Genomic DNA, 14504 nt, shown 5'->3' with positions numbered 1-14504 from the left:
AAAAAAGAAAATTATGTGAATACCTAATGAAATATCCATGCTCTGCAGCAATTCCCAGATTATCACAGGGGGCAAACCATTCGGCAAGTTTGTCACGGCTTCTGGCACTGACTATGAAAACCATATTATTCTTATCCCTGCATAAACTGTTTAAAATCTTAATGGTTTTAGAGCTCGGACTCTTATCAATTGAAGCCTGAGGCATCAATGTACCATCGTAGTCTAAAAGGATTGCCCTAATTTTAGTCCTTTTGTAAGCAGAAACTATGTGCTCCATCGACAGCTTCCTAAAATTTGGATCTAGCGCAACAACCCTAAAACTCAATCCAAACCCAATACCCCATGACCTCCTCTGCATGTGATCTTTACAAGTCCTTTCCAAATCCTGAAGAAAACTGCGGGCCCAATAACCGACATCGTGGGTACTCACATACCTATAGTGCTTTTCGTGCCTGAGTTGTTTTTCTGGTTCCTCCATTACCAAAGCACCGTCCATTGCATCCGCCACTGCATCGATATTCCATGGATTCACTCTAATCGCTCCACTCAAAGATGGGGAACACCCAATGAATTCAGACACAACCAACATGCTCTTCTTGGGAGTATTGGGATCCAACCCCAAGACCTTATCTAATTTCTCGTTTCCTTGGCGGCTTATTATGTATTCATACGGAATTAGATTCATTCCGTCTCTAACTGCTGTGACCAAACAACATTCTGCAACTACATAATAAGCAATTCTCTCATAAAACTTTAGGTTCTCATCGATCAGCACCACCGGCTCATATCCAGGTTTACCAAACTTGCCGTTAATTCGTTCAACAGTGGAATACGTCTCCTGTTTAACTTCTCTCACGTCTTTGCCGATCCCCCTTGCTGGATTTGCTATCTGCACCAAAACAACCTTCCCTTGCAACTCTGGGTGCTGAGTGAGAAGTTGTTCCATGGCCAATAACTTCAAACTGATTCCTTTAAATATGTCCATATCATCAACCCCAAGCAACAATATCCTATCTTTCTCACCAAACTGCTTGCAGAGGTCGGAAACCTTTGCTTCTGTCTCCGAAAGGCTCAAAACAGATTGAAGTTGGCCCATGTGGATACCCACCGGAAGAATTTTGATACTCACCGTCCGACCATAATACTCTAGGCCTATATAACCCCGTTTGGATTCGTAAGAAAGACCCAACATTCGGCTACAACAGGAGAGAAAATGCCGGGCATAATCGAAGGTATGAAATCCAATCAAGTCGGCATTCAACATAGCTCTCAGAAGCTCTTCCCTGACGGGTAAAGTCTTGTAAATCTCGGATGACGGAAAAGGGCTATGGAGGAAAAACCCTAGTTTCACCCGGTTGAATCGCTTCCTCAAGAAGGTGGGTAACACCATAAGGTGATAGTCATGTACCCACACGTAATCATCTTCCGGATTAATCACTTCCATGATCCGATCCGCGAAAATCTTATTGACAGACACGTAAGCTTGCCATAACAACCGGTTGAACCTACCGCCTAAATCGGGTGAAAGGGGCAACATGTAGTGAAACAATGGCCATAACTGTTGTTTGCAAAACTCATGGTAGTATCTACTGAACATATCAGGGGGTATAAAAGTGGGTACACACTTGAAATTCTCAAGGAGATTCTGAGAGACCTCATCTTGCTCATTTGGGTGTATATCTTCCTTAAGACAACCCACATATATAACTTCCATGTCATCATCACCCAACCCATCTTTCAACTGGAGGAGGAGTGAGTTATCATCCAAACTAAAATTCCACCCCCTCCCGTTCCCGGGTTTTCGCGAAACCTTAATCGGCAGCTGATTGGCTACTATGATTATCCGGTCCCGTTGGACCGACGACGATGAACGGTCGGAGCACACACTCTCCGACGGGTCATCGTCGAGATCTGACATTATTCCGGGTACTGTCATAACCCGGGGAATTCGCCGACCTATCCGGCTAAAAGACGGCGACGGAACCTCGCCGGAGGCAAGCTCTAAGAGGTTTGAATATGAACTAGACATCATTGACCCCCTAATTAAGTGCAAACCCTCAACAAGCGAAAGCCTAGCAGCAAAGCAAAAGCCTTGTTTCTGTATGCAAACATACGGAAGAAAAACTCCAGTCAAACCAGAAATCCCACTAGCACAAAGCAAATTAACCCACAAAGACAGGTCTTCATTGTTTTCATATCTCGAGATTACAAGCTAAGAACAAATTTTGTGAACCAAAACAAACCCACAAAAAAGTAGCAAGAAATTTGACTAGCGAATCAAACCATGGGGTTGGGTAAGGCCAGAAGTCTCCAGATAAACGGATCAAAATGGGAAGGAATAGAATATATTCAGATCAAATAGCATACTGTTAGAAAGAATCAAACTGGAACAGTAAAATCACAATATCATTACAGCAGAGAGAGAGAGAGAGAGAGAGAGAGAAGATTTTAAGAATTCAAGAACGGTGGGTGGAGGAAATTTACCAGATTTTTACATTTGAAACTGAATCCCCCACAAAACGAGAACTATAATCTAGGTAGCTAGGAGAGAAAAGGAAACATAAAGAAATGGAAAGGCAAAAGTACTGCTCTTTTTCATGCTTATCCTCTACAGAGCTTCCACATTAATACACTCCACTGTATTGTATCTGATGAAAAAAAATATAAAAGTAAACATATCCACCATTTGGTTCAGTGGACAAGAGCACTGTTAATAATATTCCAATTTTAAAATACAGTTCTAGATAAAATTTGATCATGTAACTCTACTTACGATGTACTACGACCCCGGGTTTGGAGTAATTTCAGAGAGTTATATTATTATATTTCTTTTAGTTCTGGCCTAATATTTGAGTCCAATTTTTACACTCTATCTGTTCAGTTTGTTTGTCCAATTTTAAAAATTCAGTTTCTTCAAAGAACACAATGATTAACATATAGAAAGCTCTCACTTTCAACATTCATCCTTCCATTTTTTTCAATAGTTATTTCAAGATTTAAGAAAAATAAAAAAGGAAATTTGGTTCTTGCAAAAGTCAGACGGACAAATATTTTGGAACATTCAAAAGTCTAAAAGTGGACAAATAAATTGGGACAGAGTATTAGGAAACTTGATTTCAATATTAAGACGTTCAGTTTTGTCACAAATTGTAAGCGGGTCCCTTCAAGGTAAGTATATACGGCTCGTTTGTCGACGAGATATAACAAACAGATATGTTATCACCTGAATAATTTACCCGAAATATTTATATCTGATGTTTGCCACCCGAATATAAATCACAGATATTATATCCAACTGTGGGCGAATATATTAAGGATGGGAAGAGGGGGTGTTATTATATCCACCCTCTTAGAGCATCTCCAACGGGAGATGTCAAATCTGATGTGGAGCTTGTAACGGTAATATTTGACATTAATTGACAAACCAACCCATATGTCTTTTTTAGGCCAAATCCTACGTGGCTTTTGACATGGATGAAGGGGAAGGAAGCATGCCAACTTTGACCACCTACACATTGCCTGTCAAATTTCAAAAAATGACTATTTGTGTTTTGACATAAGAGTTGGAGAGGGATAATTTGATGTCAAATAAATAGAATTTAACATAAGGGTTGGAGAGGAGGTTTTGATGTCAACTTGGAGTTTCCAAAATGCCACATCAGCCTTCAAAAAAAAATTGACATCCCCAATTTGAAGTCAATGATTGGAGATACTCTTAATTACAAAAATGTCAACGTCCTCTTTTAATTCTATATAACCTACTTTATCCACCTCAAAATAAACCGAGCATATATATATCCTTTCTTTATAAATTATTCAAATAAATCATCTATATCATATTCTCTCTATATATCCACCCTTTTATTTTATGTCTCCCTCATATTATATCCATCCAAAACTAATTCGGTCAGCAAACGATCCAATAGTGTGCTAAGAAAATGTCTAAGAACACAAAAATATTTGGAACTGTTTGATGTATGTGAATCTATATCCATTGAACTTTCGGAGTTTTCTTTTAAAATTGTAATCATTGCTCGAAAAGTAATACTCCCCATCATTTAAAGAAATCTCTAGAAAAATACAAAAATTAGGGACCGTTGGATGGATTAAAACAGTGGATAATGAAATCGGACGGTTGGGAACTTGGGAGATAGGGGGAGAGGTTTCGTAGAAGCCGCTGGCGAAAAAACGTACTCTGTGGGGCCCACTTGGGTGGGGGGTTGTGATATGGTATGTGGTACGTGGAGTCGAGCACGTGGCTATTTTGGTTCGAGCCTACGTGGCGAGCTGTGGGCGCTGGAATAGATCAGGCGGGGTTTGGAGGTACGTGTTCGGGTTTTTACCCGATTTATCGGGTTTCCGACAAGGGAAAATATCGCCATTGCTTCGGGGAGGAGTCTCCCATCCAGTTTTGTGTATCCAGTTTGGGATGGGCGCACAAGAATGATGATCGAAATTGTTCTTTTTGGAGAGCTCATCGATTTCGTCAATCACGTGAAAAATTAGCTTAATCACATCAGTGGATACATGATCGAAACATATTTGTACAAAAAAAAATGTAAAATTTAAGTTTCGAATTATTTTGTTTTCATCCTACTTTCCTGTACAAATAATTTCGGTCATGTATTTACCGGTGTTTGATCAAAGCTAATTTTTCATGTGATTGACAAATTCGACGAGCTCTACAAAATAAATGATTTCGATCATTATTTGTGTGTCCGAAATGAGCCCAGAAAGGTTCAAACTAGACACAAAATTGGGCAAACAAAACTGGATGGGAGCCTCCCACACTAATGCTTGGACAGCGTTTCATGTTTGAGTCCAACGTAAGAATGGTTGTCTTTGTTTATCCAAATAAGAATGGTAGTCTTTTCTCCAAACGTTATTATCCATCCGTCCTAATTTAATAACGCAAATATCTTTGCGCACCCCCTCACACCCACCCCCGGACCCCACCCTCCAAGACCAAAATACCCCCGCAATAATTCAACCTCGGCAATAATTCAATTCATTTTCTTATTTCTCATTTATTTACTCAATAACTTTTATATCTTTTTACACTTTTATTTATTTAATATTATTTAAGTGTTTCAATTTTCAATCCGGTTGAATCGGTACAAAGATCTTATTTTTTTTATCATTTCATAATGAATTTTTGGCTCGAAGACATTTCAACAAGTACCCTAAGGCTTTTTATTTAATTTCAGGTCTCTCTTAGGGTGCTCATTGAAAGGCCTTAGAGTCAAAAATTCATTACGTTCATTTAGGATGAAATGATAAGAAAAATAAGGTCTTCGCACCGGTTCAAACGAATTAAAAATCGAAACACTTATTTTTTTACTCTTTATATGTATTTTTAAATTATTTAATACTATATACGTGAGTAAATTTCTTTATGTTATTGAAATTTTACTCTTATTTTTTTACTCTTATTAAAATTTTATAATTCTTTTGTATTATTGAATTTATTAATTTTATATTTATTTATATCTTTTATCTATTTTATTTCTAACCACTTATTTAGATTTCCTTTTATCTTCTTATCTTCAACTATAACCATTCATTTAGATTTTCTTTTTATCTTCAATTACAACCACACATTCAGATTTTTTTGTTATCTTTTTATCTTTAACTATAACTATTCATCCATCACCTTTTATCCTTATATATCCAGCATTATCCTTCCAAAATCACTATCTTCTTTCCATCACCTCCCTCTCCTTGCTTATCCCTCCAACATCATCATCTTTCCATCATCTATCTCTCCCTCTTTTCCTCTGTCACGGCTCCTCCCTCCTTTTTCACACCTGTTTCATAAAACGTAGAAGAACATTATGAATAACTACAACTTGTCATTTTCAGATAGTTGGTCCGTTGAGAATGATGTTCCTAGTGGTGAGGGCGTCTCCCACAATTTTCGTGATTATACACCCGAATTCACAACTGACGATGTTAGTTATTACCGTTGTTCTTATGCATATTAGTTATTTAATTTAAAAGTACAGAAATTATGCATATTAGACTGGATCATGTTGCACTTATACATATTTTTTTTTCTTGTTTATAGATTTTTCAAAGTAGAGACGACATGGTAGCTTGGGTGCGGAGAGTCGGTATGGAAAATGGTATTGTCGTTGTCATTAAGAAATATGCTAGTTTAATTGGTGGCAAAGCTGCCAAAGTGCATTCTTAGTTGTGAAAGAAGTGGAAAGTATAGATCGGCATGGAATGCAGTTGAAAGGCAATCCTCGCAAAAGAATACTGGGACAAAACAATGCGAGTGCCCATTTGAGCTGCGAGGTATACCAATACCTTCAGCGGGTGTCATGTGAGGTGTAAAGGTTGAATGTGGTTTCCATAACCATGAAACAACAAAATGTTTTGATGGGCATGAGTACCCGTCAAGGCTAACACCAGAGGAGAAAGAAGTTATGAGCGACATGGTGAACAACACCGCGCCTCGTGAAATTCTTAGTGTTTTAAAGAAAAGAAACCCGTTAAACACTACATGTGCCCAGAGCATATACAACCTCAAATATACAGATAACATAGCAGAACTAGGCGGTCTAAGTCCTACTCAGTTTGTCTTGAATCAACTAATAGAGAAAAGATACCTCCATGAGTATCGTACAAATCCATACACCAACGAAATCACAGATATTGTTTGGGTTCATCCTCAAAACCTAGACTTATCTGTGAATTTTCCATCCATATTGGTCATTGATGCCACATACAAGACCAACGAGTACCGATTACCATTATTGAAAGTTGTGGGTATCACATCCACAATGTGCACTTATTCTCTTATATTTGCACATCTTACAAATGAGAGGGTAGAGAACTTGACATGGGCCTTGAGTACCTTAAAGAAATAGATGCTTGGAAGGGGGACATTGTTGCCATCGGTGTTTGTTACAGATCGGGAGAAGCGCCATTAAAGCATATTTCCCCTCGGCACGTCACATCCTTTGCATTTGGCACATCAACCGGTGCATAATAAAGCACTGCAGAGGGGTGCTTCGTTTGCTTTGATATATGGAATAATGCCCCAAGCGTAGGGCTTAATACGTTAGTTGAAGCATGATAACCGGAAGACCGGGATCGTACCCAAGGGAATAATTAATACGGCTTTGCTGGATTTGTAGATGCAAGTAAGGGCTTTCGGCTTTTAGACAGCCAATTTGGTTTTACGTGTGTAGTGGAAATGAAAAGGGGCTAAATTGAAAAGCAAATAAACTAAGATAAAAGATATGTTAGGTCTAGGAATTACTAACACTCACGACTCAAATTAAACTGCATTTCTCACCCGATTACACGATTCAGGATACACAGTTAAGGTTCCCAAATCGAAAAATAGAATGGTTCGATTACCAAGCTAGCTCTAGAATTTATTTAGCAAATGCCTCGTGCGTCAAAGCTCCAAGTATCATATGTGGTAGGTAGGCGATGCTCCTACCTACACATGATCAAGGAAATTAACACCTTAGCGATTTGACAAATAAACCCGAACCCCACATCGATGATCGAACCAAAGGTTTAAACTTTATGGTGAAAAACGCAATTCTACTTGAGCCATGAGGTGCTAATCACCTCATGACCTAACCTTGAAAAACTACTCACACATATCTATTGAGATAGGAGTAAGCAAAAATCTACTTGACATAATTGAATTAACAACACTAGAAGAAAATTGGATTAAACGATAGATTGAAAGATTTACTACAACTTTAATGAAGACGACAATAACAAAAACTAACTAAAGAAGACAGAAAATAAAGATTCAAAGCTGAAAATTGAAGAACATTCAAGAACAAAACTAAACCTAGATCTAAATCTACAATGATGTAAGCAAAAAATATTCTACTCGGTACCGCCACGCATATTCTTCAGGAGATGCTTCAAAATTACCCTCTAAGATCCTCGGTACCGATAGACTTCATTAACCTCAATCAATGCCGAGCAAGTTATTTGATCCTTGTTGATTCCATTGAAACCACCTCGGTACCGATGGGAATAATCACTTGGTACCAATACCGAAGGCATTAGCTCGATGCCTGAAGTTACTACAACTTGAGATGCTCAGTACCGATAGGCAAAAATAAGTGGTATCAATACCGAAGGCGTTAGGGGCTATCGCTTTAAAGGGTGGTCGGTACCGATACCAAGTATTAAATGGTACCGATACCGAAGAGCTTAAATCCAGCACTTGACTTTGCTCTTCTGCTTTGGCCGTGCTTCGCCCTGGCGAGCCGTCAGATTGCCTTCGTCTTGTTGACATGCCTTAGGCATTAAAGCTCCTGCTTATTTGGTAAATTCCTACAAAACGAAACTGGAAAACCTTGCAAGCAAAAGCAGTTAACACAACCAAATTAACGGCAGAAACAATTAAAACTAGCCAACTAGCGCACCCTTAATGTCATTGTCGGGTGCTTATCAAGGGGTCCTCCGTCGTTTAACGACTTTAACGAGTCATGTCACTCGCTTATTAATTCTACGACCGAAGCGTCTTTCAATCAGAAGTGGAATGCCATGTGCGATGACTATAAACAACACCCGCAACTCTTACAATACCTTGTGTCCTTGTCAATACATGGTTAATGCCGTACAGAGATAGGTTTGTGGCAGCATGGATTAATACATGTATGCATCTCGGAAGCAATTAAAGTTAGAGGTATAGTCACTTTATGCATTTGTTACCTTTACTATTTCAATTACGTACATTATTCTACTACTCTAAAGAATATTTCTGTAACTTTCGTATTTAAATATAGTTCATTATTATATTACAGGGCAAAATCCGCACATGTGAGGCTGAAGCTATATTTGGGGGGTATCGTGTCATCCTTACAAAAGCTTTTGGGATAATAGACAAGATGTTGAAAATTTTGTTCGGGGACATTCGGAGGTCATTTCAGAGATCTATCAACATCTCCTGCCATTGGCAAATACATGACGAACTTTTTCAACAAGTAAGAACTCGCATTTCATTAGAGGCAATGGAGCTCATCAATGTTCAACTACAATGCGCTGAAGATGCATCCTACCTCCAGTTCGGGTTGTGTGACTTTACAATAAAAATTACGCATAGATTGCCATGTAGACATGATCTTGCATATTACCGTTGGTACTCCATGCCAATTCCGATTCAGAGTATCCACGATCATCAGACTAGGTTGTCCATGCGCGCGCCCATTGTGAATGACGAGGGAGAACGACCAGACAGAACATATGAAGTTATAAACAGATTACGTGGGATGGATCAATCTATGCGAGCGCACATGATATATAGGATTATCTATATGACGGATTCATCTCAGAGCACAGTTCGAGGCCCAGCTTATAACATGGCTCATAGAGGTCGACCTACTGGTATAGAGGAGTAAAGTGGATGACGCATTCCTTCCTTTACAGAAGCATAGACTTCATCATCTAGGGTCAAATCTAGGAGACATGGGAGGAGCGAGGGAGTTCGCAAAACTCAAGCGAACCATGCTGAATTTCAGTTCCATTCATCCCTACCGACTACATTCAGAATTTACCTCGAGCTTATCAGCATTACATTTCTCAAATTAATGACGTCTGAGGTGACGGTCATTGTGGATTTAGGGCGATAGCCACTCATATAGGGTATGGTGAAGATCGTTGGGCTCAACTTCGAAGAAATCTCATTAATGAGATTGAACAAAATAAGGATCTATACGATGCGCTATATCCAGAAATAGGTTGGGCAGACCACCTAATACGGTCTTTAAATTACTTTGAAGATTCGGCACCAGATGAGTATTGGATGGACGCTATGAGTATGGGAGTTGTCATCGCTTTAGCGTACAACCTTGTTATGCATACATTTGATAGTGGGCTTCCTTCAAGTTGTTTTACTCACTTCCTATTGAGATCCCCTCCAGTTCCAGTTCAAGAGCGCATTGAAATAGCTATTGCCCATGTTGGGAACAATCATTTTGTACAACTTTTCTTACAGCCTCATTACCCTGTACCACCCTTCCCAATATGATGGTGGAACAATGCATCAAACCAAGCTAAAAGATGGACTGCTCGTTATGCAACACGAATTAGTTTGTGGAAAGAAATAATGGATACAAGACCAAGAGGGACAGGAGCAGAATTTGATGGAAACATTGATTAGAAATTGAATTTTCATGTATTTTCACTCTTCGATGAAATTAGTACAAGTAATGTTTGGTTTGATTAATTAACATTAGTACAAGTTATGTTAGTATAAGTTATGTTTTAATTATTCATTTATTAATTAAAATTATAGTGAGAAGTCTTTTAAAAGTAAAACAAAAAACTACTAAAAGTAAAACAAAAATAACTAGTAAAGGTTTAAAAAAAACAGTAATTAAAGTCTTTTATAAGCAAACAAAAAAAATTAGGAAAAGTTAAAAAAAACTAAAACAGTAATTAAAGTCTTGTAAGAGTATAAAAAAACTAGTAAAAGTAAAAAAAATAAAACAGTAATTATTTACTTTTAAAAGCAAAACAAAACAAAAAAAAAACTAGTCAAAGTGAAAACAAAAAAAAAAAAACCGAAAAAGGAGGGGCAAAGGGGAAAGGTGATGGTGGTGGTGGTGGGGCCGGGGGGTTGTCAGGTGGGATGCGAGAAGAGGACCTCTTTAATAATCTATCGTTTTATTCTAATCAAATAAAAAATTAATTATATCTTTAAATTAATAATTAATTTTATACTATCTAATATAAATCTTATTTGATAAATCTCAATTAGTTTAATAATATAATATTTTAAAATAACATAAAATATTATTAATTATAAAATATAATTAATTTAAAAGTGACAAAAACTCTTAAAAATAACTATTAAATTGGGACAGATGGAGTACTATAATATTTTCTTAGCAATCCTATGGTGACCATGTAGTATCACATTTTGGATATCATGTGAGCTCATTGCATTGGCAGAATGTAATCCACTACATGACATATGAGACACATTCTACCAATACAGTAGTAACAACTCACATGATATTCAAAATGTGGTAGACATGATCACTAAAGTATTAGTATTTTTTTATAACTCACGTGTCCGGGTCAGTTTACATGTACCTTAACTAGTTTTTGGTGACCAATTCCATTGACTATTTGTTGCGGTCCTAAATAAAGGCAAAGCAAAGCTATGTATGGATCAATCCAAAAGGAATTGATAGTAGCTAAGTTGTCCAAAAGTTATTACTATACCATTTTCCAAATGATACCTTTGGCTCCGGCTAGGATTTTTTAAATGGATTTTTAATAATAAATTTTTTGTGTTCAATATGCGGATGTTTGTATACTATTTTGAATTTATACTGGGTAAAGAAGAAAATGAGGGTAATATATATAGAAAAAGAACTGCAGAAAATAGATCGAGTACCTATTACTACTTTTGTTTATAATTTCTTTTGCAAGCTCACATGTTTTGAGTATCGCGGAGGATAATATTAGAATGGGAAATCTTGTAGGGTGCTCCGCCCTACTATCATAAAATAGCTTTAAATACCAACCTTCTCTCACACAACACCCTTTCATTTTATGTTAAATTGTTCCTTTTGAGAATTTTAAAAACGTTGTTATTTGTGGTGTGAACAACATATGCATAATAGCAAGAGGATAACAAAAAACATATGCATAGCAACATTAATTGCTCATGTGCAGTTGTTGAGATTTTCAAAATTCTGGATGATATAGTCATTCTAAAATTGGCTCATATTCCCTGGCCCCTGCCAGATCTCAACAATCTGTAAACTCATACTATATAGTAATTTGATAGTAGAAGATTCAATTTGTAAATCGTACTATATAGTAATTTTTGATAGTAAAAGATGAGAAATGATATTGGCACTCCAAAAATTGATGCAGGCACTCCAAAATCAATGTAATTCCAAAGTCATTTTCTTTTGTTTTTGGAGTATCTACATCAATTTTTAGAGTGTCAATATCATTTCCCTAAAAGATTCAATCTGTAACTCGTACTTTATAATTTTGAGATTGTAGAAGATTCAGTACTGCTAAATTTTGACAAGTTTTTTTGTTTTTTTTTCTCTCTTTGGAAACACTCTTGTGATCGAGCCCACAATTTTACCAAGTATTATGTATTTTATTTTTTTTCCGGTTGGGCTCTTGTAATTTGGCATTTTGCACTCAACGCATCATTTTATATTCTTATTTTTTTGTCCACAATAAATAAACAAGCAAAACATAGAGTAGACAAACTTGTCTGATTCACTCAAATTGATTCGTTAAGTAAACAATTTAACATCACTTGCCCAATCAAATTATCTTAACTCACTAGTAGTAATTTTAAAATAGACGTAACGAATAAATAAATTGGCGAATGAAACGAGCCAATCGGAACCAACTGAGGCTACCTCACTTGGCCATGACTCTTGCATCTCACTAGGAGACTAGGAGTTCGAGTCTCTCTATCTCCCTTCGAGCATCTCCAACCCATTTCTAAAAATCCAAAATGGAGAATGGATGTGACATATCAGTGAATTTTTTTGTAATTTATTATCATTTTTTGCACTTTATGAGATAATTTAGGAAAGACTCATCCTACTTTTTATATATTTGGATCTCCAAATATAGAGACTCTACTCCCATTTTGGAGACAAAATCTCTAAAACGTATAATGGGTCCCTTCTAGATTCTTTTATAAAGTGCAAAAAGTGGAAATAAATTACAAAATCGCTCTCAAATATATCACATCCATTCTCCATTTTGAACTTTTAGAGATGGATTGGAGATGTTCTTAGGGTTTTTCCTTTTATTTTTTTGTTTTTACTCTATAATGAGTTTATTTCTTATATTGATTGAGTTGTTGAGTTTGGTTATTTCGTGGATTCTCACAATTAATGTTATGTTCCAGGTGTGTACTATGTACTTCAAATATGATGTAAAATGATCTATTATATCGATCGGAAAAAAATAAAGTTAGGAAACGTGTGTTTTGGGAAAAATATCGGCCGTCTCATTGATGCCATGGAGAAACAAGCAGTAGAGAACACGAAACGAATTCTCTAACGTTTGGGGAGAGACCGCACCTCGTGCAATTCGTTTTGTTCTGACCCCTTTCGCATTTATTCTGACAATCGAATTCGTTCACGTTGTAAATATTGTTGAGTAAAGTAATCACATAGAAAATTAAGTTAATATAAAGTCAAATAACTTCTCTTCTCTTGGAAAAATGGCTTTTCAAGTTGTAATCTAGTGCCTAACTTATTTTGTTTCTATGTAAATGTATCCTAATTCGAAATCCAATTGAATTTGGCTTTGTTCGGTTTACCGTTTAATTTTGGTTTTAGTTTTATTTTCAATCATTATTCTATTTCTTTCTCTAATCATTACCTTATTTTTTCAATTATTACTTTCTCATCTCTCTCTATCTCTCTCCAATCATTACTCCTATCTTCAATCATTACTCAATTTCTCTCTCCATCCACTACCAAAATTAATCTAAACTAAACTCCCAACCAAACACATGCTTTATTTTTTACATAACTGTTTTTAGTTAATGGGTTTTATGTTATGAATGATTTCGATCATTAAAATAAACGCAAGCAGGGTATTGACAATGACAAGCCGAACTTTAGCATAGTTTATTTTTTTTCCCCAGACAGCAGAGAAGTCGTCTCGAAAACAGTTGGCCCCTCCTGTTAAACAGCTGTATGTCACATTGAGGCATTATCCACCACCTCATCACAGTGGGCCCCACTAAGCATGTCGATTAACGCCAGTGGAATCCCCAACTAGGAGGGGGAAAAATGATTCGGATGGGTTAAATAATCCTTGCGCACGATCCCAATAAATTTTTTTCATTTATCTATTTTTTCAATTTTTATTTTATTTTTTATTACCAAAAGGATAAGAGGAGATGACCAGTGTAACAACCCCCATTGGGCGTGACTATAGGAGCTCCCTATCCGTCAATTGAATGTCTGGTTCGAGTCTTAACTATTGTCTGTGAAAACAGGCCGTCACCACAATACTGCCTAAGTACAAGATGGCATAAGCACCATCCCTGTCAACAGGGAGACTCGAACCGGAGCCTTCTCTAGGGAGCGTGGCATACCCTCCTATCCAGGCTATCACAAACTATTTCTCTTCACTCATTTCTCTCAAAATCCAAACCCCAATGAACAGCAAATAGAGAAATGGAAAATTCAAACCCCCCAAACCCCAATGATTTGATCCAGCTCCTCACATGAGACTAGAGCATCTCCTGCATTGCCTATCAACTTGTAAATTTGAGGGGGGAAAAATAACCTTCAAAATTTGAATAAGGATTTGGTTTTTAAACCAAATTTGATGATATTAATTTGAGTAAAACTCAAATTTGATATGAGTTTGAGTAAGAAGTAGAGTGATTTCTGGGTAATTTTTATTCAAATTTGAGTAAGTGGTGGAGATGCTCTTAGATGACTAGATATGGTATAAGAGCATCCACAGTGGAATAAGCAAAACAAAAAATCGTTAAAATTAGCAATGTT

The 14504-nt window shown here is 36.8% G+C and overlaps 2 protein-coding genes and 1 long non-coding RNA gene across 5 annotated transcripts in view; 2 read left to right on the top strand and 1 right to left on the bottom strand.

Annotated features, from left to right (window-relative positions):
• Window positions 1-2661, bottom strand: part of LOC131301688 (alpha,alpha-trehalose-phosphate synthase [UDP-forming] 6-like) — a 28841-nt gene extending 26180 nt beyond the window's left edge. Inside the window, exons 1-2 of one of the 3 annotated variants that reach the window (XM_058328070.1) lie at window positions 2485-2659; window positions 24-2098 (exon numbers count right to left, since the gene is read on the bottom strand). In XM_058328070.1, coding sequence (XP_058184053.1) covers window positions 24-2032 — 2009 coding nt within the window. In that variant the 5' untranslated portion in view covers window positions 2033-2098; window positions 2485-2659. Of the gene's footprint in view, window positions 1-23 lie in introns of all 3 variants that reach the window. The other 2 variants (XR_009191392.1, XM_058328069.1) reach the window with 2 other exon arrangements.
• A 2906-nt stretch (window positions 2662-5567) lies between these two features.
• LOC131301687 (uncharacterized) lies at window positions 5568-6419 on the top strand. The gene is made up of 2 exons (XR_009191391.1): window positions 5568-5951; window positions 6068-6419. It is a non-coding gene; the product is annotated as an uncharacterized LOC131301687 (long non-coding RNA).
• Window positions 6420-6440: 21 nt separating this feature from the next.
• On the top strand, window positions 6441-6875 carry LOC131299729 (uncharacterized). Its single transcript, XM_058325309.1, has one exon. The coding sequence runs from the start codon at window positions 6441-6443 to the stop codon at window positions 6873-6875; it is 435 nt and encodes a 144-aa protein (XP_058181292.1).
• Window positions 6876-14504: the final 7629 nt, after the last annotated feature.

This window comes from Rhododendron vialii, chromosome 9a, assembly GCF_030253575.1.
Source record: "Rhododendron vialii isolate Sample 1 chromosome 9a, ASM3025357v1".
Taxonomy (NCBI): Eukaryota; Viridiplantae; Streptophyta; class Magnoliopsida; order Ericales; family Ericaceae; genus Rhododendron; species Rhododendron vialii.
This window is presented reverse-complemented; position numbering and strand designations above follow the sequence as displayed.